Source organism: Hermetia illucens, chromosome 1 (genome assembly GCF_905115235.1).
Source record: "Hermetia illucens chromosome 1, iHerIll2.2.curated.20191125, whole genome shotgun sequence".
Lineage (NCBI taxonomy): Eukaryota > Metazoa > Arthropoda > Insecta > Diptera > Stratiomyidae > Hermetia > Hermetia illucens.
The window spans coordinates 76,918,880-76,945,321 of NC_051849.1; the positions used below are offsets into that span (position 1 = coordinate 76,918,880).

Consider the following 26,442-nt stretch of genomic DNA (forward strand, 5'->3'; position numbering starts at 1 on the left):
ATAAAGCATGGTGCTGTTAAGGTGAAAATGCTACTATTACTAACAAGTCATAGTATTCGAAATCGTTTTTTTATGTAAACTTACTGTAACCATGTAACAGAATGTTAGAGTGTATTTATGAACATCAAGAGCTACGTGGAAATGGAACAATCCTGCACTCAACTATTTTTAGATTAGAGATACACATACCTGAAGCGCCTAGATACTGCTTTTCCACTTCTTATGCCACCAAAATGAAATTTTTGAGTTACATACTCACCTTCTTCACCTCGTTCAGAATTGAATTGCTTCCAATACTGCTTTTCCAAAATAATAAACTCATATATATTTAAAAACTTTTGTCATTTTATTTAGTTATATTTTTTAATTTTCGTTTTTTCCTTTCATCGAAATTTCCATTCTTTCAAAATTTCTACAATGGCATTATATCTTTCGATCCTAAACATTATATAGATTCTAAACTTACATTGTTTTCGTTAATTATCGATTTTTATTTAGTCGTATTTAGGATAGATTTTTATAAATTAGATAGTAAGTGTTTTTTTTCGTTTTTAGTGATAGCTCTTATGTTTGTTTCCATTATTATTTGTGTTTTTTTTATTTCAAGTAGGTCGATCGAGTACATTGTATTCTAGATTCTAATGTCCGTTTTGAAATATATTGCCTGTATGATAATTCTTTTTGTGTCGGTGTGTACAGATCCAAATATTTACATTAAAAAGTATTTTATTTAGGTATTTATTACCATTACAACGGTTAGCTACATGTGTTGCGAAATTTTATTCAATGTTTCCCTTCATAATTCATTAATACCTATGTACAGTGTAACGACAGCTTGTTCCAAATTTTTGACAATTTCAGCTAAAATATTTAAGCCTTCTTCATTCAACTATTCGTATTTCATTTAAGTATGTGCTGTTTCCTATGATTATTTCGGGGTTATTATTTCTATACATATTCGTAACATATCAAATTATTTCAATTCTACATTTTTCGCTGTTTATAAGTTACTTGTATGAATTCAAAGCAGATTTCAATATTGTTTGATATAATCATCATTTTAGGTTTTATAAATGTTCTTTAAAACAGGGGAAAACAATTTAAATATAAAAAACTTCCTTTTCATCTCTTCTAGTCATATTTAACAAAATTAGAAAAGAAGGAAACAAATGGCGCCTATCACATTAAAACGTATCACAGGTACAAAGTGTTTTGTTATGGCATCGTTTTCCTTAGTAAAATTGTATTTTATTTTAAAATTCGGTCAATACCCTTGGGTTCGAATGTGCAAAAGCGTTTCTGCGCGCGATGTCAGAATATGTTTGACCTTTCCAGATTTGAAATGTTTTAACGAATTCCAGATTTCTCACAATTTTGCCGAGGACTTTCTTCAAATTACAGTAGATTTGATGCCACACATCCACTCTTAAATAGCTACTCTACTCTAACTCCTTATGTGTAATAATTTTTTACATGATATTCGCAAATACGTTAGATATATGCCTATTTTATGATTCTATGTATCTCACGCTTTGTGTGTTTATCGGTCGTCTAGGACAATTCATGAGGAGAAAATTTTCGGTTGGTTTCTTTACAAAATCAAGTCTTGGTATCTTTTCCTTTTGTATATGTACAGTCCAAAATATCCCTAGAAACTATTTTTTATGACTCTAATCAGTTTTGACAAGTACATTGATACCGTTATTTATTCTTTTTAATAAACCATGTTTTCTGTTGCGTTTTCCTGTTTCCGATTGCTTAATTTTGTGTTGTATATTATCTTAGGGTTATTATATACACACTCCTGTTTACGAACGTCCCAATTTCTGTCCTAATTCATTTTCTAAATATCTACTTAGTTTCAGCGCAATGGATGTATGTAAATAGTTTAATTCTTCGTACAAATATTTTGTTAGTATTATTATGGCTTATTTCTCATGGTATAAAAATGATTTTTATCAAAATCGATTTTTCAGATAAAAATATTTTATTACAAAGTTATTTGTTTTTTTGCTTTATAAGAAAATGTATGTATTCATATCGAATTGTCGCTGTTGGGGTAGTGTTTAATAAGTCTTGTAGGTTTTCTATAGTCTGAAAAAAGATTCAATTTATACTAAGGGAATAATGCAACACTAACCATTGAGAGATCACTCTAATTTTTTTTATTTTGTTCCGTTTCTGATTGCCTACGGGCTACAAAAAGTCGTTCGTTTTCTTGAAAATATAATTAATTATCATATGGTATTTTCGTTCTAATGGAAAAAGTATATTTCAAGTCCGGAAAAACTTTAGATAAATCTAAAAGTGCGATTTTCATTAACTTATATTTGTGCCGTTACAGATATTATCGGAACTTTTGTATGATCTTTTAACGACGAGCAGCCGCATATTAATTGGGTGCTCAACAAAGGAACTAATAGGATACCCGCTTTTTCAACAGTTCAGCTAAATGTAATTTATATCCCTGGCTTAATCGTATGCCTTAAGAGAAAACGATTCTACTGCAGGAAGAGTGATGATAACTGAGATTCAGTAGTGATTTTGGTTTAAAGTAGTACATTCATAAATTGACACAAAATATTATAGAAAAATACTATTTCTATTTGGTTATAAATAACATAGCGTATATACGTTTCGTATGTCAGACTATTCACAAGAAATGTCCGGATTTCTCAGTGGCTAGAGCGCTACGCTATCGTTGTGAAGGTTGCGGTTCAAATCTCACTGGTTATAGTGTGAATTAGTACCTATATCAAATCAGAGTAATAATCATCAGCGGCCACATTGTCTCCTACAAGGTACCGTTATCCTGTAGTGTACCGTTACGGTCTCGAATGAAGTACTCTAAAACGATTCATGGCCCAGATCCCAGATTTTCGCGATTTTTATTATTAAACTCACAAAAAAGATACTATTTTAACTCGTAAGGATTTGCAGCAAACTTTCCAGTAACGTGCCTCATATTATGCTATGTGCTCAACGATGACTAGATGCAACAAAGTATTTTGCATCCCGTCTTTATACCCAACTGTATTAGAAGTCCCCTTTAAACTCATTGCCAAGCCATCGGATGTGTAAATAATATGAAAGTGTACGTTTGTAAAGATATGCGTGCGTCGGTATATATATATATATCATATATATGTGCAGGGAGGAAAAAAAACAAAACTAACGGGACTCGGAGGTGGATTACCTCGCCGCCGTCATTACAATGCTGTGGAAAATAATCTAAAGGCAAGGCATTTGTCAGCTCACTTTATAGAGGCGGAAAACACCATTGAAGGAAGCTACTTTACTATGAAATCTTTTATGTTGAATGCCTTTTTCTGTGAGTTTTTCAAGTACTGATACCTTCATATTTAGAAAGAAAATTTGTATTTTTAACCACTTTTTGACATTTTTTTGTTTGAGGATACAAACAGTGGTCCAAATCCGCCGCAATATAATTGATGAGGCATTATACTAATTTTGAAGAGCGACTCACTATTACCTATTCATTAATACGTAGGCAAGAAAGTGTTAAATTGGCTTCACTTGCTAATGTACCGTGTCCGTGCATCATGCATCATGCGGTATATGTAATACCATGAAAACGATATCATATAGGGTGTAACATCACCACTAATAAATAATGTTTTGTAATGTCCATGTTAATGTGATATTACAATACAAAACATCACGATTCTTCGAAGTACAAGTGGCGGTAGCTGCTGTCGCGTACAGAGTCGCTGTCAACGTCGCTTTATTGGTTGGTTAATCTTTGTTCTCTAGGCTGGTTTTCGCACCTTAAAATGATTTTGGGCTTTTGTGATAAATTTTACCGATAGGGATTCTTTGCAATTCCGAACGAGGCAATAGCAAATGCATGCGCCGATAAGTGATATTTTTTCTAAGTAATACTCGTTCATAAGAATCAGGACTCCGTGTTCTTTACATGTGAAAATATCTTGCTGTAGAAATGAAAAGAAGCAGAAGATTCCTGCTTCTTGTCTTGACTGGCATGAAAGGTTCTTTCTTCATTCTTACCTACTTGGAGCTGCTGTACATTTTACACTGTGAATATGATAAATGCATGGCAAATATCAATCTAGTGATAAGTAATAATTGGTGATGTTGGAGACATTGGGTAATGAAAGATGGTGTTGGTGATAATCACCAAACACTAACTAAACTTCTTTAAGGAAAATGTCGTTTTTCCCAAGGTGCATGTAAGTGTAAACATTTCTTGCGCTCAGGAACTACGAGCACTTTAAGTGCATGTTTCTTCTTTGAGGAATCTGAGCGAGGGGGGGAGGAGGAAATGAGTAGTGAACTAAATTGAAAAGTGATCACTTAATTGTTTTAGATTTTGGATGTGTAGAAGGAAAGCATTGTCCACTCGAAGATGTTGGGATATTTACACCTCATCCTGATATTTGTCTTCCTCGGACTTTGCAATTGAGAAAATTCGCGGGAAAGAAACAACGGCCTAACGCATAATTGCCCCATACGCAAGATGGAATGAATGAATGGCATGAATTTCAAATAATACCACGCCAACTAAAGCTCACTAAAGAGGAGCACTGAAAAGGATTTCCATTTAATCTGTCGGAGCGGAATTCTAGTTCCCACAATACACCAAAAGTGACTTCGAGTTTAAATAAATGAACTGCAGCCTTTACTGTCGCTTAAGAAACTGACCATAAGGTCTGTAATAACTCTTCTAATAAGACATTACTTCCAAACTATGACCTTCAGAAAATCAGTCTTGGTAAATGGTTCTTCAGTAAATAGTCTGAATATTTCTTAAGATGCACTCCTTAATTCGCAAAGGCTTGTGACGGATATCTGCCTGAATAGAAGTGTTAAGATATAGCATGATTCACCTATTGTAGTCCGAGTGTGTGGTACCGCAGTTCAAAACGGCGAATCGCAATTGTAAAATGTGAGACCCGCTTCCTTGAAAAGAAGAATCGCGGTATACGCAGTTTGTATTCCAAAGCAAACCAGAACCAAAATAACATAATCTAGTGGTGTCATTTCAGAATGAAAAGGGTACATTCTTGGCTGATATTATATTGAAAATTCATGCTTCGAAATTAGCACTATATTTGTTGCAATGATCAAAAGGAATAAACTAACACTAATTTCAGTTTCATTGAAAGTAAGGGTTTTACTAAGACATTTCAGTTAACGAAGTAGATTCATAACAATGAGTTTTTATCCCACAGTTGAGCTTACACCTTACAAATTGTCATTGCGACACCAAGGGTATTCCACATCGAAATGTGAAATCCGTCTATGGGATCCCAAATAAGTATGTGGCCCGTTGCCTTGCACATAATGCTATGGTAGACATTTTATAGAGAATAGACAAACAAAAAAACCAAACGTACAGTGGAGATGGAGAAAGAACTGGTTGCCTGCTGGTTGTAGTGCGCAGTGCAAATAACGCACAGCTAAATAAAAAGTGAAGGAGACCAACCCGCCAGCTCTGGGCATTAAACGCGGCAATTTTCAACGAGATCCGCTATAAGATCGAGTCCGAAGACAGTGGAGTAAAATATTTTTCATATCGAAAACAAAGATTGCCGGAATCTTTGTTGAAACGAGTCCGAACACAGCCGACAAGGACGTGCTTTATGAGACGGTAAAAGATCTGCTGGAGAAAGCTTTGAGTATGGAGCCTATGTGTCCTTTGAAAATCCGACACCTCATTTGTTTTACTGAAAAGACCGACGTAGAAAAGGCCCTGAAACATTAACGCCCAAAAGTAATCAATATCCGGATTGGCATCACCTCTTTGAACTCTCGAGAACAAAAACTGGTAGACGTTGCCTAACAGTACCCGAAGAAATTTTGTAACAGAAAAGTGAAACTTGTTAGTTTAATATGTAGAATACAAGTGCAGGAATTTCGGAAAATATGGTTGCATTACAGGCACACATTTTGATCTGACAGGATTATAGCATACCACTAAGGGAAGACTAAAGGAGAGTTGCGTTCTCTGCGGGGATGCGACTGGTGAGAGTAGGGGCCGGGCGGTGTCCGTTAAAACAACATGAGCCGCAGCTTCTAAATCAGCATGCGACAGAGTGTAACCGGTTACGAGTTGCCAGCACAGTTCCCTCCGGAGGTCAAATAAGGCCTACTACTAGTTAGCGAGCAGTACCGGAATGATGTTACTATAGAAGTGCTTTCAATTCCTTAAGATAAACAGCTATGCTAGACACATCACAAGACCCTTTTTATGTGCGGAGATACGGATATGCGCAATAAGACATTTTAAGGCCAAATGAGAATGGAGATGATATTGAGGGTAGTATAGAGGTCCATCAAAGGCCCGGTACCCAGGGGCGCTCCCCATGATAATCTAGTAAGACTTCACATATCAGAGGAATTGTGCCCTTTTTGGTATGCAGATTATGTTGCGGCAATTGGTGCCGGACGCACTACTTAACAAGCATAAAGCAGACGTGGTATGTAGATTCGACGGGTAAACGGATGGAAGACTGTCCATGAATTCGGCCTTACGCTGGAAGAAAACCGTCAACTTGACTAGGAATTTGAATTTTCTCTCTGCCTCCTGTATTGAGACGATTACAGGAGTCAACAGTCAGCGGTTAAATGTACTGGATTGACTCTCGACTCGAAGACGATTTTTTTCGAGCAAATCAAAGTAGTGGCGGACAAGTCTAGAGCAGGATTTTCTGCTTTAAATCAGCTATCAGTAAATTTTGGGGGGCGTTGCCTCCAGCAGGAGATTACATTCTCATGAGCGGCTTATGCATAGGCAGAGGGAGACTATTGTCTCAAAGCTGATTGAGATGGTGATTGTGTTAGTGACCTTCGTCGCCGCAAGGCCATCTGGAAGCGTAAGGGAGAGGTTTCATGATAATTAAAATATATTCCAATTACTGTAGTTTTTATTATTTAGAATTCGTTGCAAACACGTGCTTCAGGCACAACATGTAGCCTTCTTTGGTGTTAATTCTATAAGGATATTATGTCCGAAACACGCATTTGCGGCAAATTTTAAATAGTAAAAAATGTACAGTATAATTCGGATCTATTTTCAAGTGTTTTAATTAAGTAACTGTAGAAAATAAAGCCACTCTTATTGTTTAGGATAGTAAGGGATCCTAAGTCCACATTCACTTGATGTTGGACCGGACCAAATGGAGAGCAACTTATTCTCACGTTTTTTGCTCCACGGATCCCTCGTTTGGGGCATGACACCTAAGCATTTAAAAATAGGCAACTAACGGTTGCGTCTAAGGCAAAGGGAACTCATCAGACGCTGCCTCATCTCTGCCCTGGGAGTGGCTATGTTTTGGCGAATATATAAAGGAGCGTCTTCGATCTGTTCCCACTTACGGTCACGCTGCTCCCAGGGCAGAGGTGAGGCAGCGTCTGATGAGTTGCCTCTGCCCTGGACGAAACCGTTAGTCCCTATTTTTCAAGCAACTCTTGTTTGTAAAACCTACTCACGATTATTTTTCTGAATATTATTATTAACCTTTTGGTATAAATATAACAAATACTATTTCACTCATCACATCTTTAAAAATGGTTTTTCTTGCAAAGAGTCGCACGAGAGAAACACTGTTGTGTTTTACTCCCAATCGATTCTGATACCCAAGAATATCTTACAAGGAAACAAATCACTACGTGTCTGCATAAACTGGATGAAAAATGAATGGAATGAACAGGAAAATTTCATATTTACGATAAATTGTTGACATTTCTCTCAATTTGAGATAATTAAATCCTTTCGCCATATGTTCGCTTAACTCCAAATTAACCAACAAACTTAACGACAAAGAATCTATTCAACGCCCAGCAATTTTATGCAGAAATACGAAACCTATTATCTCTTTAATCCAAATTATGTACCGGCAGCACTTTTATCCTTCCTCACAAAAAAATTATTAAACATTCTTTACCATAACAAGCACGTGCTATTAAGCATCTACCAAAAGAAAGGATCCCTCTTAGAAACATCTGCTACCGTTCTTGTCCTATATCGGCAAATTGCCAATTTCGTTTTTGTCGATTCGGCGAAATCCGACAAAAGCGCAAGGTACCGTCCTTAGCCACATCCTCATGTTATTTTAGGTACGTTGTTAATCATCATTTTCTGCGAAATCCATACCCGTCATACACAAGGGTCACACTAAAATTTAATTTGCTATTCATAGGCTACTTATTGGAAGGATGCCTTCGGGATAGTACTTGTGTGCTGAATTCCGAGTAACCTTAATGCATGATTTGATGGGAATAGCCTCTTGTTTGTGAATATATCTACTTTCTTTTGGTTCTTTTGTCCTTTGATTTATTGATTTTCAAGCCACGTTGTCCTGATGGAAATTAATCTTCAAAAGCACAAAAGCAAACATTGCAATTAGTATTCCTACTTAGAAGCTTTCTCTCCTTGAATTTTGGGATGATCTGATCCCCAGCAGAAGATAATAGCGGTAGTGGGTAACAAGGAAAATTCTTGAGCCGTGAGTCTATTAAAATGTTTTGAGATTGGAATTCTGGCGGGCAACCTAAATCGTGACAGACTAGAAAGACATTTACATTGGATGCTACAAACAATTTTCCTGACCTTTAGTTTAAGACAAACTTGCAGCATCTGTGAGAGAATACCAATTTCGGTAGAGCTGCATTTAAGAACCAAATGATAGCTCCGCTTTCGTGAATGAAAATAATTAACTCTGATTCCAATCCTGACCATCGACAGTCTTCGTGTTCATTACGGTGCGCTACATGATTGAAAGCTGATAGAATTCAGGGAAAAAACTAGTTTTCACTCTTTTAGCACTGTGGGCAACCAGAATCTACCGATATTTTTAGCTATCCAATTTTAAAGCAATACGGTTTGCATTTTAAGTCTAAATATTACTTATGTTATTAAGGTAGTTATCAAATCCTTAATAACGTAAATAATCCTTTGCAATGTTGACAAACTTATAGAAGCTAGTGTATCAATGTATCATTTCCGAAGACACACATGCATCTTGTGTCCTCAATTTTAAGAGGATCCAAAGGATTAAATTTTCTTTGTTGCTGTCCTGAATAGCACGTGGATTAAAAAGGACGGCTATTTTGAAAATCAAACAATACCGCATTAAGCTGTGTATGGGGCAACAAAAAAGGACGAGGTTCGAGAACTTCGACAAGCACAAACAACTCCACGTACATATCTAACACAGTTTATTTCAGCAAAAACGGATATAGTCCCGTCATATTGAAAATAAAGGTAAATAAAAAGTGAATGCAATTCAGAATGAGCAAGGGCGAGCTGAACAACTGTGTCTGCATATTTAAAAGGACTCTAAAGGGATAATCACCCTTATACACCCATCATTACTTTTAACTTCAGAACAAACGAGGAAATGGATCAAAATAGGGTTTATTATATGGAATTTCCTTGTCCTAATATGAGGTTGGCAAACGGGATGGTCCTGATGAAAGGACGTTAAACTGAACAACAATAAAAATGCATACAAAAAATCGATAGTGTCAATTCAAGGAATCGTGTGCGATGCGTTTGCTTTCATGAAATCGTTTTTGACATTGTATAGCACGCGTAGGGTCGGTGTAATTTGGAAAGGGGATCGACTCGTACACGGTCTACCCAGCGTTTTTAATAGTGTGTCGTGGTCGCAATGTGAAGGATTTCCGGTGCCTTACGTTTACGATTGGCACAATACGGACTTCAATAGTCGTTTCAAGCTACGACTATGTAATTGGAGATTACACAGAAATTTATGTAATTATTGGTATCCCGTAGGCAACGTATTTAGGCCGCTATTTGTTTGTTGGACACTTTGATTTAGAATTGAGGCTTTTTTATTGAATTAACTAGGAGATTTGTGGGGTGGTTTGTCATTACCAGAAATGTGATTTTCTTGAACTTTCGGTGACAACGGAAAGTTTCAGGTATTTCGTTGATTATGCCTCATGCTTCCTTTTAAACTGTTCCTCAACCATGGGCAAACATTTATCTCCGTCAATTTTGTTGGAGGCAATCGCGTTTGATGTGAATATTCTCGCAGCAAAAAAATCATACAAAAGTTCAGCGATTAGACTTAATCATATTTACTCGGAGACGTTTGGCTGGCAGTAATGGTTCACATGGTCGGTCGCCACCATGAAGGAACAAACTCTTGTAGCCACAATTTGTTGCTTATGTACGTATATGCATGTATATATATGAGTGTATAGTCTTATATCGTCATAAATATTATGTTCGTTTATAAGAAGTTCAGTATCTACTTACACGTTACGAAGTTTCTCATACATAGTTAGTTAGGTAGTAAGTAGTTAAATATGGGTTCCTATCGAGTCCTAATTCGGTGATGATTTGGTCATTGCACTGCTGGGTATACTCTGCGTTGGCTCTCCAGCCTCGGCATAGAGACAAGAACTTTCACTGCAGGAGCAAGTATCGCCGTCGCGCGAACTGCAACATTCGCTGCAATTTCTCTGATCCGTATCACCACTTATGTCACACGAGCATGTCGATTTAAGCATATGTTCGCGTTCAGTCTCATCAGATTCTTGGAAGCCATTGTTACCGTTGCAACGATTTAGAATGTAGCTACCTGACTTAAGATTATCATGACTATTATCGGCGGAATGTACTAAGCTATGCGATGCACCAGGATGCGATTGCTGCTGCTGTTGCTGATGTTGCGGATGCTGCTGATGATGATGCTGGTGCGGATGATGCTGGTGATGATTGTGATAGCTGTTGTGCGCGTGATGATGTCCTTGATGGCTATTCCGTAACGAACTATCCGAACAGTCAGAGGAACATGTGTAGATTTGATTTTGATTAGAACTATTTTGTAGTGGTTGATACCACTCGGGATTCGGAAGCTGTGGCGATGTGAGGGCATCACAACTGTTGCAACTTCTGGAATAAAACAATTTGGAAATTTTCAATTTCAAGATATTCTAAAGATTATAAGGTGGGAAGAAACTTGTAGGTATATTTCAGATTTGTGCTTTTATGGGAGAACTTGTCATTTCAATCTTTCTCTATTACTTTTGTTTCATTCAACTTATCTCTGTTATTTTTTTCGTCTTTGTGTTCCACCTACAAGGGTGGTGAATAATTGGAGGACATGAACTTTGTAATTGTTTTTCTTACAATATAATCATTATTATTTGTTGGTTTAAGAGGGTCATCCCGTGTGACGGATTCGAGGAATTTTTTTTTGGCATTAATTGTATCTAGATATAGTGTAGAATATATGGGCAAAGTGATTTTTTGATATTGGGAGTCGTTTGGAAATTACAGTGTTAAACAAGTAAAATGTGACATGCCAGGTTTATGTCGATCGCGGTAATAAAGCGCGTATTTATCGGTCCAAATGTCGTTCGAATAACTTCGTTTAAATTATAAAAATTGTAGCTAAGGCTTTGCATTCTTAAAGAGACCTAAGGTTTATGGACTAGGTATAGGAGATTAATGGTCAGTTAAGATTTTATGGCTAAACATCACATTATAATTTTTAAATGCGTTTTTCTTGAAACTGCATATCGAAAATCTGCTGTCACTATAGCCCAAAATCAATCCAACGAAATTCTTTGCAATTTTCACGACTTATTCAGAACATATTTCTACGGTCCGCAAACTAGGATAATTGCCATTCATTGAGTAGTTTTTTTTATTCATTCAAGAAGCCTTAAAAAAACAACAAAATTCACAAAAAAAAGTTTAACAAGGCACCAAAAATTGAGCTTTCAATATTTTTTAATAATCCTAGTTTGTAGACTGTGGTTAAGTCCGCACGTTGAAATGCCGTTTACATTTTTTCTTTTATCGTGCTGGAGAAATTGTTAAGCCATTAATAAATATATGGTGAAAAATTCGTATTTGTACCTTTTTCCAGTTTCTAAAAAAAAACGAAAAGAAACGACCTTCATACGGGATGACCCTCTTGATACAGTTAAGCCACTTTTTTTTTACTTTTTTATTAAAATCGGTTTACTGTCTATCTGTCTGTCTCTCCGTCTGTCTGTCTGTCTGTCCGTCACACGCATTTTTTTCGGAGACGGTTATAGCGATTGACACCAAATTTGGTAGAAAGGTGGGAACTGTGAACGCTCACGCATACAGTGAATTACATCCTTTTACGTCGAATTTAAGGGGGTCCCCATACATGCAAAAGGGGGGTGTACAATTTTTTTTCACCAAATATAGTCATCTGGGGTATCAAATTAAAGGTCTCGATTAGTACTTTTCAAAGCCGATCTTAGTTTTGACATTCAGTGGAAGGGTGGGGAGCGCGGGGGGTTGAAAATGATCACTTCTTTAAGGGGGCCATTCTCAGAAACTACCAAAGCGAAAAATCTGAAAAAAATCAGGAGGCTGTCACTATATGGTGCCTGGGCTCCGAAATACCTTCCATGCCGATATTTGTTTAAATAAAGTTAATAATAGTATATTACTACAACTTTTTGTAATTGGTTAGAAACCCCCTTAAGGTCATCCTAGTACCATGCAGTGATATAGGTTATAATATAGAGCATGATCTTACCAAGTTTGGTGGAAATCGCACTATTACTAACAAAGTGTTGCTTCTTTGAAAATTGAAGACTATGAATGTCAATATCGCCCGAAAGTGGATACTCTCACATAATATATGGATATATTACGTGCTACGTACTAAGAAATACACAAAACCTTTCGTACCTGAAGCGTCCAGCTTTCGGTTTCCCGACTTGTTTTATTCTATATAGGTACTTTCAGAAATCACGTTTCCCGTTTTTAAAAAGAAGTTGAAAAAAATATGAAAGTTTCAGTTTTAGTGTATCTTTGACTTTGTGGAGACGCCAGCAACTAGGATACCGCAACACGCGAACCACATATAACTGCAGTAGTGTGAAAACCCGTAGAAGTGGAAATACACTCTCAGCTCGTAGGCTAGAGGTATATTAGGAGTAAACCTGTTTTTGAAAAATTGACGATGATTTACTCAAAAGTTGTTTGGGAAAGAACACTTAAAATAATAACGAGTGTTATAATAAAATGCTTTGGGCGATCATTCCCCAACAAACATTTATGTGTATGGAAGTCATGGAATTGGAAATGCATATTTTACTGACCGAGTTCAGTCAAGAATGAATAACTCTGTTAAAAATTCTAGACATAATGGTCTTTGAATCCTACGAATACGCCATGCAAAAGATGAAGAGATGGTTGCAATGACCAAAAAAGCTACCACGAAGTATTCAGGGTCGACTAAAAAATTAGCGCAGCAAGAAGAGGACTCGACAGAAGAGTACTTTTATATGATCCAAGGAGAGCAAATTGATTAATTGAAAATGTTAAAACTTATTTTTTTTTTAAATCTAGTATATAACAAGTCGGGAAACCGGAAGCTCGGCGCTTCAGGTTTGAAATGCATTTAGCATGTCAGACTACTCATTTTAGTGTGATGTTAATATTTAGTTCCAGTAAATTTACACAGCAAAGTCAACTTTGAGCTACTGTAACTTTGTTAGTAATAGTATGATTTTGATCAAACATGGAGATAATGTGGTTTATATATAACTCGAGGATAAACTTAAGGGAGGTTTTTACTCAATTACCCTAAAAGTATGGTAATGTACTATTATCAACTTAATTTGAGCAGATATCGATATGGAGAGTATTTTGAAGCCTGGATACCATATAGAGGCAGCTTCATGATTTTTTTCAAATTGTTCGGTTCGGTAGTTTCTGAGAATGGTTCCGTTAAAGAAATCATTTCCCACCCCTCCCACTCCCCGCCTTTCTAACAAATGTCAAAGCTAAGACCGGTATCAAGAGGTACTAATCGAGACCTTTCATTTGATACCCCATATGACTATATTCGGTGAAGAAAAGATGTTATACCCCCCTTTTGCATGTATTGGGACCCCCCTTAATGTCAACGTAGAAGGATAACACTCACTTCATGTCTGGGCATTCACAGTTTCCACTATGTCACCAAATTTCATGTCAATCGGTGTAGTAGTTTCTGAGAAAAGTACGTGTGACAGACAGACAGAGGTTTTGTTTTCGAAACAAAACCGTCAAAATGAAATATTATTATACATATCCGTTCGTCATCGATAAGACTCATAAACCATTCAATCGTTCGCTATGAAAATTGGTCCTAAGGTTGAATTACCAACCCCATCCTGACGGGCGTGAGAAGTTTATGCAAGGGGAAAGGGGCGGTCCCCTTCATTCCTGATTAAAGCTCGTGGCGGTCACTCCCAAAAATAGTCGTGACTCTTCAAAGTTTGTTTTTGTTATGTGTTAATATTTTGATTTTTAACCATACCGCGTTAAGGTAAAAGAATGAAGAGGGCATGTAAAAGGAGTAGGAAGGTCCTCTTTCTAATCCTGATAGCAAAATTGCTACGGCTATCCCCCCGTACGGGCCCCCAAATGTATTTTTACTTTGACATATTCATGGCGAAGTTTTATTTGTCAGCGTCGCCGCCGGAGGTGGAGGAGATAAAAAAGGTACGCAAAAGGAAGAATAAGGTCCCCCTGTCTAACATCGTCGAAAAACTGTGGCGGTCATCAATCGTTGAAAAGTTGTGGAACCTTGAAAAAGAGCTATTTCCTTAACATTGGTAAGCTCCTTGGTAGGGAAATGATCGTTGCGATGTGCAAAAGAAGTTACAAAGGGGATCAGTCCGTGCTCTTGTGTGGGTGGCGAAGCGGGTGGAGAGGCAAGGGGCGACCCCTCTGTAATCCCTCTTGCATATCGCACAAATGATTGCCTTACCAATAAGCTTATTAATATTTTTAAAATAGCCCCTCTTCCCCGCACCGCAACTTCTTAAGATTTTAGCGGGGGTAGGAAGGAGTAACTTTCTTATTCTTTCTCCCTCCCTTCTTCTGCATCCGATGGCAGAGTTGGCAAATCAAACTTTACAATGACGATATGAAAATATTCCCCATTTACAGACCCTTAACTTTCTAAGAGGGGGTAGTAGCTGCGATGACCTCATTTTCCAGATGTTTTTTCTACGCCCACTCGGAAAATTTGGACAAAGGTTTTCCCGCCCAACACTGGACGCAAAATGCGCAGGGTCGGCCGTTTTGCAAATTCTCCCGATTTTCACAACACTTTGGCGGATTTCAACTCTTCTACTTCTACTCCCACTTCTAATTAGCGAAAAAAAGTAGTGGAAACTGAAATATGAAGTATTTGCATGTAAAATATTTCGCCTTAGTCAAAGACAAGCGTTAGTGATCACAAGTACAGGATAAAATAGCGATGAAAAACGGTTGGCTTATTCACCATAGTTTGCAGATTGGAACCATATACTGTCTGAGTTGGGAGTAAAGCAAATAACGATGAAAGAGTGACTTTATCTCAAAAAGATTAAATTAAGGTGCGAAAAACACAGGAACTCCAGCGGGTAGATAATCGGCAGGACCGAGCAACGTCCTTGAAATTGCCACATTGCGGCAAGACATTATATTCTCCGTTATGGAGTTCATACAATTCTATTGTGGTGTGGCGGATCGAATTCTTTCCTAAGATAGTACGAGGATTTAGAAGGCTATACAATACTATTGTTCATAGCGACGTAAATATGTAGCTGCGACCAAAAAATATGGAGTTAGCAGCAAAATCCGTCGAACTGAGGGTTCATCTACCCACTTACTCCTCACTTCCTAGGAGAACAAAAATGGATCTATTGCCGAGAATGTCTCGAGTGTTATCTTCCCATAGAGGAATTTTGAAGCATGATTCGCTCAGTGATTCCATTAAAATTCATTACCATTAATCCGAAATGAATCTTTAAAGAAGCTCTGCTATCGCGTTCGAACGTGTGTAAGATTTTTTCTTTTCCATAAAATTTGAAAGAATGTACTGGGAGTTGAATCTTATGTGTATAGCCTTCTGGAGGCAGATAAAATATAACAACCTAGAATACGTCAATTGGAACAAGGATGGAAATGAAAAGGACGAGATCGAAATTCTCATTCATTTAGCGAATATGACGCATTGTTCGCACTTACTGATAATATAACCTTGATTTGACCTGGCTTCATATGCAGATGCGAGACGAAAACCCTGGCGCAAAAGGACGAAAGAGATTGAACGTCGTATACAGCGATGCATATGAGGAGAAAGCGAAGACTGGAGAATTAAGTACAACTATGAGTTGCTTCTAATATACGGAAGCTGTATTGAGCTGATAACGTGGAAATAGTGAAGGAAAAGAAACCCAGGCGCACTTTGAAAGACCGAGCACCTGGCAAACAATTGACAGGAAATCCTCATAAGTTGTAGAAGGATCAAATCATTGTTCAAGTTTTCATGTTGCGAATATTCCGAATCTTACTGGTAGCTGAAAATAAATTTGTGCAGTCGGGCCATTGATGATTATGTAGCCTTTATAAAATGCTTTGGCGGTTGCTCATAACAGAGCATCATAAGGAGCATCGCCCTCTCTACATTGCTTTTGTTGATAAAAAGAGACCTTTCAACCGTGTTATCACTAGTGCTGGACGAATTCGTCCCTTTCGAGTTAAACTACTGTACCACCATGCAAAAAGCAGAGTTCGAAGTGTGACAGGTGAATCAAACTCACTATGCACCTTCGTCGCGGTTCATCAAGGAAACATGGTCACATTATTTCTCATCGCTCTTTGTACAGAGGCTGTTGCGTTATACATTAAAGTCTTAGCGCTTTGGGTTCTGTTCTGAACAGAGAATGTCTTCCTGGGGTCCCACCGCAGAATAGCTGATTCCGACTAACTGGTCCAAATTCGAAGCAATTACATCGTGCATTACCGTGTATGAATATATGTGAAGAATAATGCATTGCTTCCGATCAACGCATCAATCAACGCTTTTAGATTAAAGTCTACGGCAACGTAGTTCACCCTGTCGTCGTGTATAATCCCAAGTGCTGGGTAGCCACCAAAGAAAATGGGCACTGCTTCACGATTACGGAAACAACGAAGCGTACACATCATCAAACAGTTGGAAAGTTGAAGTTGGAAACGGGTTGAATGGTATGACCATTTTATCTGAGCCCATCGGGCTAAAAGATTGACTAAGAAATTTAGCCCTCTCAGCCCAATACGACCTAGTTACTACAAACGCAAAAATATAAAGGCTAGAGAAGAAGGAAAAGTTTCAAATTGAGTAGGAAGCCCCCACTTCCTTCCCAGAGCACGATTTTCGAATCAAATCGCGCTCATTGAGTTAAAAATTTTCCAGTTTCTTAGTTTATTCTACAATGCCATAAAATAATAAAACCTCCTTCAGGTTGCCTTGCTGACATTATCTCTAGTCTACTAAATGTGAACAGTTTATTTTCCATTCTAGATAGCCGGAATTGGCATTTCAGATTATATAGGAATTAGGAAAGAGTTTAATAAATTAAATCCAGAAAATGAAAATATTTTTGCTCTTCTGAAAAATTATGCTTCGTTATGGTATCAACGATATTCATCAGTTTTGTTTTTAGTTACATACACACCAATAAGCTGTTCCCCATAAAATCTTACATCTTAATCTTAATCCTTAACTACTGAAATATCCTGTTTTCATTTCCCAGTTTGTTTAAAGTTAAAATGCACAAAAATTACCTTACCTTCCATTGTTACATCGTTGTGATTGATGGCCGACTGGTTGGTAGTCTGATAACGCATGCCGCGGTGGCGGATAGTGGATATGAAGACTTCTTGGTGGAATAGGATTGGCTGATTGCTGTGGTTGAGGGTAGTAGGGTATAGGTGGGGGCAATTGACTTGTCGGTGTTATTTGATAACGATTCTGACCACTTGGGTGGGAAGAATTTGGTGGATATGGAAGCGGATTGTTGTAGTAGCCTTCCTGTCGGTTACAGTATTGTGGCTGAGGGCCACCACCCCACGATGAAAAGCCACCCGATGATCCACTATGTTGGGATGAATTCATTGTACTGTGAAAAAGAAGGCAAGAAAGGTTCCCCATTCAGTTAAATTGTCGCATATAAATTAAAACAGGACGAATATATTTGTCCAAAACATGATAGTCTGTTTCATATCTAATTCGCATCTGTCACAAGTTTATGCTTTGAAATTAATTCTTTTTACTTTTTTAAGTAGAGCGAAATTTAAAAAATATTCTAAACTAATGGAATCTACGAGCCAAATTTGAAATTCTGGGGGTGCACTATTGCCAACAAAATACCAAGTGCTTTGACGTCTCATCGCTTTGATAGTTTGAAATGCTTTAAACGGAACCTGTTGCAGATACGAATTTTCTATCTCTATCTGGGAACATTGAAAAGCATCTCATGACTTTATGGGAATAGCATAGTTAATTATCAACTCTATTTTGTTGAAGATCCTTTTAGGAGTTATCAAGAGCTTTCCGTTGCAAACTGATAATTTCAAGAAGATTCTGTTCTACTATTGCAAAATTGAAATCAATAAAGTAAACTGAATTGCAGTTCAGTTGCTTCTAGATGCTTATCTTGAAAACTGTGAGATAAGAATAGACTAGTGATTGTTATTTCTATGATTTTCGTATAATAAGCTGGTTTCACTAAATTCAAAAGCAGATATGGGCACAATGTACCACAGTAGAAATAGACACAAAAATAATTATATATTATTCAGGTCTGCCGAGAGGGGGGATCCCCCCAAGGCTGGGCTTTCTTTCACCGCGGCCCCATTTTCCCCCACAATTTTCACCCCGGGCCCTGATTTTCTCTCTACCGGCCCTGATTTTACTACATAATAAGAATGATTTGAACATTTTTTTGTTGTTTCAAAAAAATTAACAATGCGATTACTAGTTGTGAAGTAATTTGTGGAATAATTAAGATGCAACTGAATAAACTTTAGTAATTAATTTGATTTTTTTTAATTGCTCTTATTTAATTGCTTTTATAAAGCATCATATTTTTGCTATCAACTGTTTGGCACCTTGCACAAATTCCGGAAAGTTCTCATCTACTTACTTCTGATGCATTGACATTCCTGATCCAGATTTCGAGCTCTTCCGACTCGACTGAGGACTTCCTGGAGCATAGCATCCTCCACCAACTGCTGCACTGTTGTTGCCGTCACCTCCTCCTCTTCCACCGCAACCCATCGATGGTTGTCCTTGTGGTGCAGGCGGTGGATGCTCTGGCGGTGGAGGAAGGAACTCTGACCAATTGATTGGAACTTTTGTAAGTTAAGGCAGTATAATAATCAGTTAGGAACAGAATGATAATAGAAAGTGGAGAGAGTGTGTGCAGACTAGTTGCAATTAAAAAGTTAATTGCGTACTTACCCGGCGGATATTGATGGTAGTTATGTCCTTGCATGTGTTTACCGCCGCTGCCTTGGATACCGCCGTATCCTTGAGATGGGTCTGAATGAGGACTATGTGTCCCTGATGAACTTTGCTCGTTGCTCGATGAGGAGTTCTTCATGCAGCTATCCGTGGAGGAGGTTCCAATTATCATTGTTGTTGCATATGGCGTCGGGTTGTCTGGTGACTATATTTTGAAAGGAAGCAAGGTTAGATGAGTTTAGAGCATAAATTAAGTTAAATGACTCTTGAGTAAAATTGTTCATTCTTTCTAGATTCGGTACTCGATTGCGAACAAAAACAAAGACTTGCAGTACAGCAAGGAATGCAAATTAACATCTTTTATACATACAGTCAAAACCCGAAAGGAGATTATAGTATTAACGTGTCTAGCACTTGTCCCTGCATATCCATTCACGATAAAACAGATGAATGAAAATGAAAAGAAGAGTTAATACTTGCCTTTCGACAATTATAAAACGTGCTCAAATTTCGAGTGTCCACTTCAGCATAGTCTGTTCCGGCATCTGTATAATTTGACTGCTGGCTATTGGGGTTCGACAATAATTTCGTTTCACTTAATCCCGAGTCCTTGTCCGTGTCGGTAGTTCGCCAACCCCTGTCTATCCAGAGGCTTTCCTTTCCGTTTATATTCAAGGCTGTTATCTCGCTTGCATTAACAACTGGAAGAGCTGGAAACAATTAGGACGAGGGTTTAAGCACATTCCGCCGTAAAATGATAAGACACTCCACTTTTATGAGATTATAGCTCAGTTAAAGGGTGCAATAGCAGAGGAAGGATTCATGCCCTTCTCAGGTCATGCTCGAGCTTTTCATTATGAAAGTTAGTAGGAAATTGCTTTATTTTAGTCTCTTTATACGATTTTGTTGTCATCAACAAAAAATTTAAGCCTTTTAAAGTGTTAGGAGTACAATTGATTCATTAACCTAATTGTAATATGCACAAACATTCTACGAGTGTTTTATCGTTTCAAAGCATTATTTTATAGAGAAAAAATAATATCAAGCAAAAACTTACCGCTTAAGTGGCCCAGCTCCTTTGTGAGTTGATGACGACGCTTGAAAAAAAGCATGGCGGCTGCTGCGGAAATCAAAATTGCCAAAAGCATTGTAATCACAAGTGCCATGAACCACGTCTCGTGCACAACGTTCGATTTCCGATGGGTCGTCGAGGACGATGAGTCGTCAATACCGCTCAAGGATCCGCTTGGGTGAGCACGGGGTGGTGAAATTAAGTGTGCTGGGTCCATCACAAGTGACTTCTGCAAAATTGAACACAATTAATGTTAATGACGGTGTGTCCCTCTCCCATAAATGGTACTTGAATAAATCACTTACAGGCTGTGAATATGGCCCTGCTCCAACCCTTGTATATGCAACTACCCTTACATTGTAAGTGGCTCCGGTTGTGAGGTTGTTTAGCATAACGGACATGGTGGTGGCGTTCAATGTCATTTGGGCGAGAACTTTAGACGAATTTCCAGCTTTTACCTAGTTAAGGATATCATGGGAATTAGGGTTAGAAGCACTTATTTAACAGTTTAATGCAGTTCAAAAGTATTTCGTCAATTGATTATTAATCACCTCAATAATTACCAAATGTAAAGAGAGTTCCGAGAAGGAGTGTTTCCCTATTATATAGAAAGGACTCTTTTTCAAATCCTACCCAAAACATAATTGCAAATAGCGATCTAAACGAAATACTTTCGAACTTTCCTTTTCCTCTTTGCAGGACTTAAAAAATATTGCAGCCAGTCTAGAGGGCCCAGTAAAACAGTTAGAATGAAATGTTGCTTCATAAAATATTGGAGTAACGTTTCGTTCATTTCATAGTTGGCTGCAATGCTGAACGTGTTGACTATCGCAAAATTGTATCTCATTCCAATTTACCTGAATTTTATAGCCCAGAAGAATTCCATTATGGTGCTGTGGCGGTGGGGGCTGCCATTTTACCCAACCAGCTGTTAAATTCAGCATTCCCGTTTGAACATTGTCTGGCGGAGCGGATGGAACTGCAGAATAGCAGCAGCGACAACGACAATGATGATATTGTGAAGAGAAAAAAAGAGAAAAGAATTTCAATTTCGTTGCTAACTTTATTTTTATAATACTAATAGATGGGGTGCTTTCATAGATAGTGGGAGTCAGGTCGGTCTCTTTAATGTTGCAGATAAACTTTAATACATCAAAAGCCATTGTTTGTGGCAAAATAAATTTTCAGGAGGTTCGGGTGAAGCGAACTAAAACCTCAATACCCGTTTTTAAAGTTTCGTGTGAAACAAAACCTTGTTAAAATCAGTTTAGTGTCTGTCTGTCTGTCCGTCTGTCTGTACCACGCAATTTGCTCGGGAAGAGTTGTAGCGATTGGCACCAAATTTGGTGAAAAGATGGGAACTGTGAACGCGCACGTAATGGGGGAGGGGGAGGGGGCTCCCCACACGTGCAAAAGGAGAGTTCAAATTTTCTTTTCATGACATAGTTATGTGGGGTATCAAATGAAAGGTCTCCATTACTACTTAGTTTTGACATTTGTTGGAAAGAAAGGGAGTGCTGAAGGGCAAATTTGATCATTTCGTTCACGGACCCATTCTCAATCAACCGAAAAATCTGAAAAAATTCAGGAGGCTGACAATAAATGGTGCCTAGGCTCTACCCTCTATACTGATATCTGTTCAAATAAAGTCACTAAGAGTATATTGCTATAATGTTTGGTAATTGGCTGCGAAACCCCCTTAAATCCATCCTAGAATCATGAAAGTTTGCAGCAATGTAGGCTATAACCCTAGAGCATAATCCTACCTTCGTGGAAATCGCACCATTATACCGCAGTTACAATAGGTGAAGATGGTCGCTTCTGTGCAAATTCTTTGAATTTTCGAAATTTTCTTTGATTTTGAATATCAGTATCACACGAAAGTGGATATTCTCTCATAATATATGCATATAAAAAGTTCTAGATACTAATGGGACAGATGTCCACTGAAATGTTTTTATAAAGGATATACACAAAACCTTTCATACCGGAAGCGCCCAGCTTTTGATTTCCCGACTTGTTCTATATTGTTCTTTTTTAATTGCGATTGAGCTTAATTTTAACCAATAATCTCTACGAGTATGTCACCTAAATGTCTGTAGTTAAAGTAGAAAAGTCTTTATCAAGATTCTGTTTTGAAGTAGCGTCCAGCTCCACTTCTCCTTAGCATTAACTGAATGGAAATGTGAGGACTATTTTGATTGTTGTTTCTTTCCGCACAAACTGTTCTCATAGAGGATGCACCCTTCATAAGAGTGCTTGCACTTTACTATTGAGAATAACATGTTTACTTACCGTCCTCCAACGTTTGAACGAGCTTTGAATTGCTCGGTTGCCCCTCTAACGTACGATAGAAGGGCGCAATGAAAAATTCATATTTCGTGAACTTTTTTAAATTGGACACAACGTGAGTTTCCAGAGATGGATTCAATACGGTCATGATGTTGTACTTCTGGGAGCCACCGCTCACATCACGAAAGCGAATATATAAACCCTGCACATATGAGAAAATAGGAAAATATAAGAGCAAGAAAGGAAATGAAATGATAGTAAGTTACTGCCTTGATGGCATAATAAAAACTTCAACATATTAGGGAAAAAATTTTTGATAGTTGCTAGTCGAAAGTGGGGGATGATGCAAGTCTACTTACTTCAACGTATTCCTCGGTCATACTAACATACATCTGCCAGTCTAGACGAAGTGATGTCGAGTTTATTGGTTGAGCGTCGATAAGTTCGACAACCTGGAAAATTGAATAGTTTTATTATTATTGGAAAGGGATGAAGGAATAAAGAACATGGTTTGAAAATTGATGAGTGGAACGAACGGTGAGCACCTTATATCATCGAATTCCTTTGTAAGGGTATCATTCTAGATGTCATATTAATTTCCTTATATTAAAAGTACTACGAGCGTGTGCTTGCTATGCTACGGACAGTCGAGAAAAGGGTTTACAGTATACAGAAGCAAGACTACCTATTCAAATATGCATAATCAGAATGATCGGCGACCCAAAGATGTTTGAAGGAACTTCGCAACTGAGCTTACACTACACACACTAAGGTGAATCAAATATAGACGAGATTGTCTATTAGAAAAAATATATTTGCTAGAATACAATAACGCAGCACATATTAACTTTTAACATATTCTTCTGCTTCGTTTCAATTTTCCCGTTGATGTTCGCCTTTGATTGTGACAACATAAAGTAAAGAGCGCTATATCCAGCCCCATGCATGATGCATTTATTTGAATTTTTGCTGTCTGGGAGAACAGGCACACGGTGCAGGTATAAGGTAATAAGAACCCGTGACAATCAGCAAGGCATTAATATAAACTGTAAAAACTATCCTCTTCTTCGATATGTCGGCGAAGAAATTCATCGCGATTCATTTGTCATGTTAGGCCCACCATCCTAAAATTCAACTTCCAGTTGCAATCCTTTGAAAGATATTCCTGCCAATTCCACAAAACAAATAGAGAGATCGATAAAGGTGATCTTCTCATTTTCATAAATGCCTGGATACTGTGTACTCCACTTGTGGATTTGTTGTTTCCAGCCATAACTTGACCTTGATCAACTAGTGTTAAGTCTCAGTTAGGTTAACGGTTTCACATTCAAAAACCGGAACAAATAGAAGACCTTCGAAATTTTTGGTTTTGCATTGCAGTAACGCCAAGCGGGGCCATCATTCTTATTGAATAACAAGCGTTTCAGCGAAGCGGATGCTCACTTGAAGGTACAAAAACCAATAATCATAGCAATAAAGATATGAATAGTTTCCTTGAATTCCTAACGCTATAAGAACCTTGATGGGCCTACACCGAGATCCTCCGTTTTGTAGCCTTTGTAGCGTAAAATAGACTGAAGATTCAGGAAATTGCTCGGTCTGCAAAAATGCAGAAGAGCGAATGAAAATTCGTTTTCCCAAAGCGATTGGTCTAAGCTTATAGTTGAAGTCTGAAATATACAATCGCTTAGGTATCTTAAAATTACCCCCTTTTGTTCATTTCTTATGTTCATGTTTTCGCCCACTTTTAAGACGAGAATCCTTCTAAATCTTTAGCATCTGGAATAACCTCTTTACTTCTACTCCATTACTACTCTCTGAATTTTCCTTTTGATCGGACGTCTACCAAACAATAACCAGCAGTGACTTCTTTACCAGCATACGTACACCCCGTTGATACAGTCCTTCGAGGTGACGGCTTTATTATTAAATTCATCTTCGAACGTCGAAGTCGATAAGAAGTGCTCAAAGAGTCAATCAAAAAAACGATGGTTAGATAGTGATTTGAGAAGCTCTTACGTCTCTGGAACTAAATCAAGGACCAAGAAATACGATACATTCAATCAAGATGAGCCGACACTGCAGTTGAATAAACAAAGGCTACGGAAAAATGAGATTACATTCATCATGAGATTTATTTAAAAGCGGGTTTTCGATAGTACAGATTATTAACATATTGGAAACCTAGTGGCAGTTTTATCATTTTAGGTTGTTCCAAAGTAAAAGTTTACGCATTCTCGCCAGTCGATTTGTTTGTTTATATTTTGAGCACTCGCCTAGGAATTTATTTTTATTTGACGGGTAATCTCTCTAGTGCACTTACTATTATTAGGGTTTTTTTACCTTACGCGCCATTAACTAAGTCGTTCAGGTTCAAAGTGTAAAGTACTCATTAGGCTAGAAAGCTCTCACAAAAGGTGTAGTGATATCTCCTCAGGAGCCAACAACTTATTTAAAAGTAGAACGGAAATTTCCGGTTGACTTATGCGGAAAAACGGTGCAGTGGTAGTACAACATTCCTCTCATGAATATTAAGAAAATATCAAACAATCCAACTATGACGTCAATCGAAGATGATGATAAGATTTTGCTGAAACCCAACCCTAGATATTACACATTTTATGTAACTTCAAAGAAGCCCGAGGAGTTTGGTCTAATTTTTTTTAAATTTTCAATCTCAGATTTCTTGTACCAACACAAGTCCACCAGCAACCTTTTTACAAGAAATATCCAAAACCAAAGTGGGATATGTTTATTGACTAGACAGACCAGCTCTCTCTCTCACTCTACAGCTCTTGAATAATGTCAATTCCATCCACATTCTTAGATTACATGAAGTAAGTCTAATGCAGAGCTTCAAATTGATCGTCGAGTTCAGAGTTAACAATGGCTGACATTTTTTGTAAAATTTGGGTGCAAGCCCTAAGCGAGGGGTCCATGGACAAAAAAAAAGAGGGAGTGAGTTGCTTCCCATTTGGTCCCGTCCAGCATTAAGTTGATGCGGACTTAGGACCCCACAACTCTCAAAAAAAAATAATGGCTGATCCTTTCTATTTAAGAATAACGTAATTTAAATTGTGCGGAAACCAAAGTGGAACTTTTTAAACTGACGAAAATTCTCCGATTGGTGATTGCGAGCCGCTGCCGTCCTGTTCAAAATCCTTAGTTCAGGAAATATCCCATGTTACTTATAAATAAAATCTTCAATTGTCCCCAATAGACTAAACAGTCATTAATCGCGCTCGAAAGACTATTGTGTCACATGCTTATTGGCGGCATATTCCAGAAAAGACAAATTCAGCAAGTTGCCATGCAGGGGATTATACTGAGTTTTATCCTAATTTATATACAAGAAAATACGCCATGAAAACGAGAACCAGCGTGGCTCTAAGAAGATCTTAATTAATTGCTTGAACTTTTGTTACCTTCGTCGTGTTCGTGTTACGTCTTTGTTAGGAGATTTTGAAATTTGACAATCTCTTTCGCTCACTTGCACTTGTGATTCGTGGAAATTGATTTTCCCGAATTACTCCCAATGAGCTGTAAGCTTTGTGTAAGGTATCTAGACTCAACGTTAATCAAGAAACAATAAACTATATTCTTAACTGGTATTGCTTAATGCGCATTGGTGCCATTTTTTATCTTGAAATTCAGAAAGTTACTAGATATCGACACCAGTAAGTACAACAGTCACTGAGACAATTGCTAAGATCATCGCATCACACCACCAATAGACTATATTTGTCCTTTTATTCTCAAAAAAATAAAAGGATCATGGAGCAAAAATACACAAGCCACGGGTTT

At 37.7% G+C, this 26,442-nt stretch overlaps 1 protein-coding gene across 7 annotated transcripts in view; it reads right to left on the reverse strand.

Moving 5' to 3' along the window:
• Positions 1-323: 323 nt before the first annotated feature.
• LOC119658370 (roundabout homolog 2) overlaps positions 324-26,442 on the reverse strand; it is a 278,873-nt gene continuing 252,754 nt past the window's right edge. For 2 of the 7 annotated variants that reach the window (XM_038065742.1, XM_038065734.1), the window contains 10 exons: positions 22,998-23,090; positions 22,642-22,840; positions 21,204-21,325; positions 20,652-20,804; positions 20,332-20,575; positions 19,755-19,984; positions 19,272-19,479; positions 18,955-19,162; positions 17,599-17,928; positions 324-10,909 (listed from right to left, as the gene is read on the reverse strand). In XM_038065742.1, coding sequence (XP_037921670.1) covers positions 10,339-10,909; positions 17,599-17,928; positions 18,955-19,162; positions 19,272-19,479; positions 19,755-19,984; positions 20,332-20,575; positions 20,652-20,804; positions 21,204-21,325; positions 22,642-22,840; positions 22,998-23,090 — 2,358 coding nt within the window. In that variant the 3' untranslated portion in view covers positions 324-10,338. Of the gene's footprint in view, positions 10,910-17,593; positions 17,929-18,954; positions 19,163-19,271; positions 19,480-19,754; positions 19,985-20,331; positions 20,576-20,651; positions 20,805-21,203; positions 21,326-22,641; positions 22,841-22,997; positions 23,091-26,442 lie in introns of all 7 variants that reach the window. The other 5 variants (XR_005250224.1, XM_038065752.1, XM_038065773.1 and 2 more) reach the window with 5 other exon arrangements.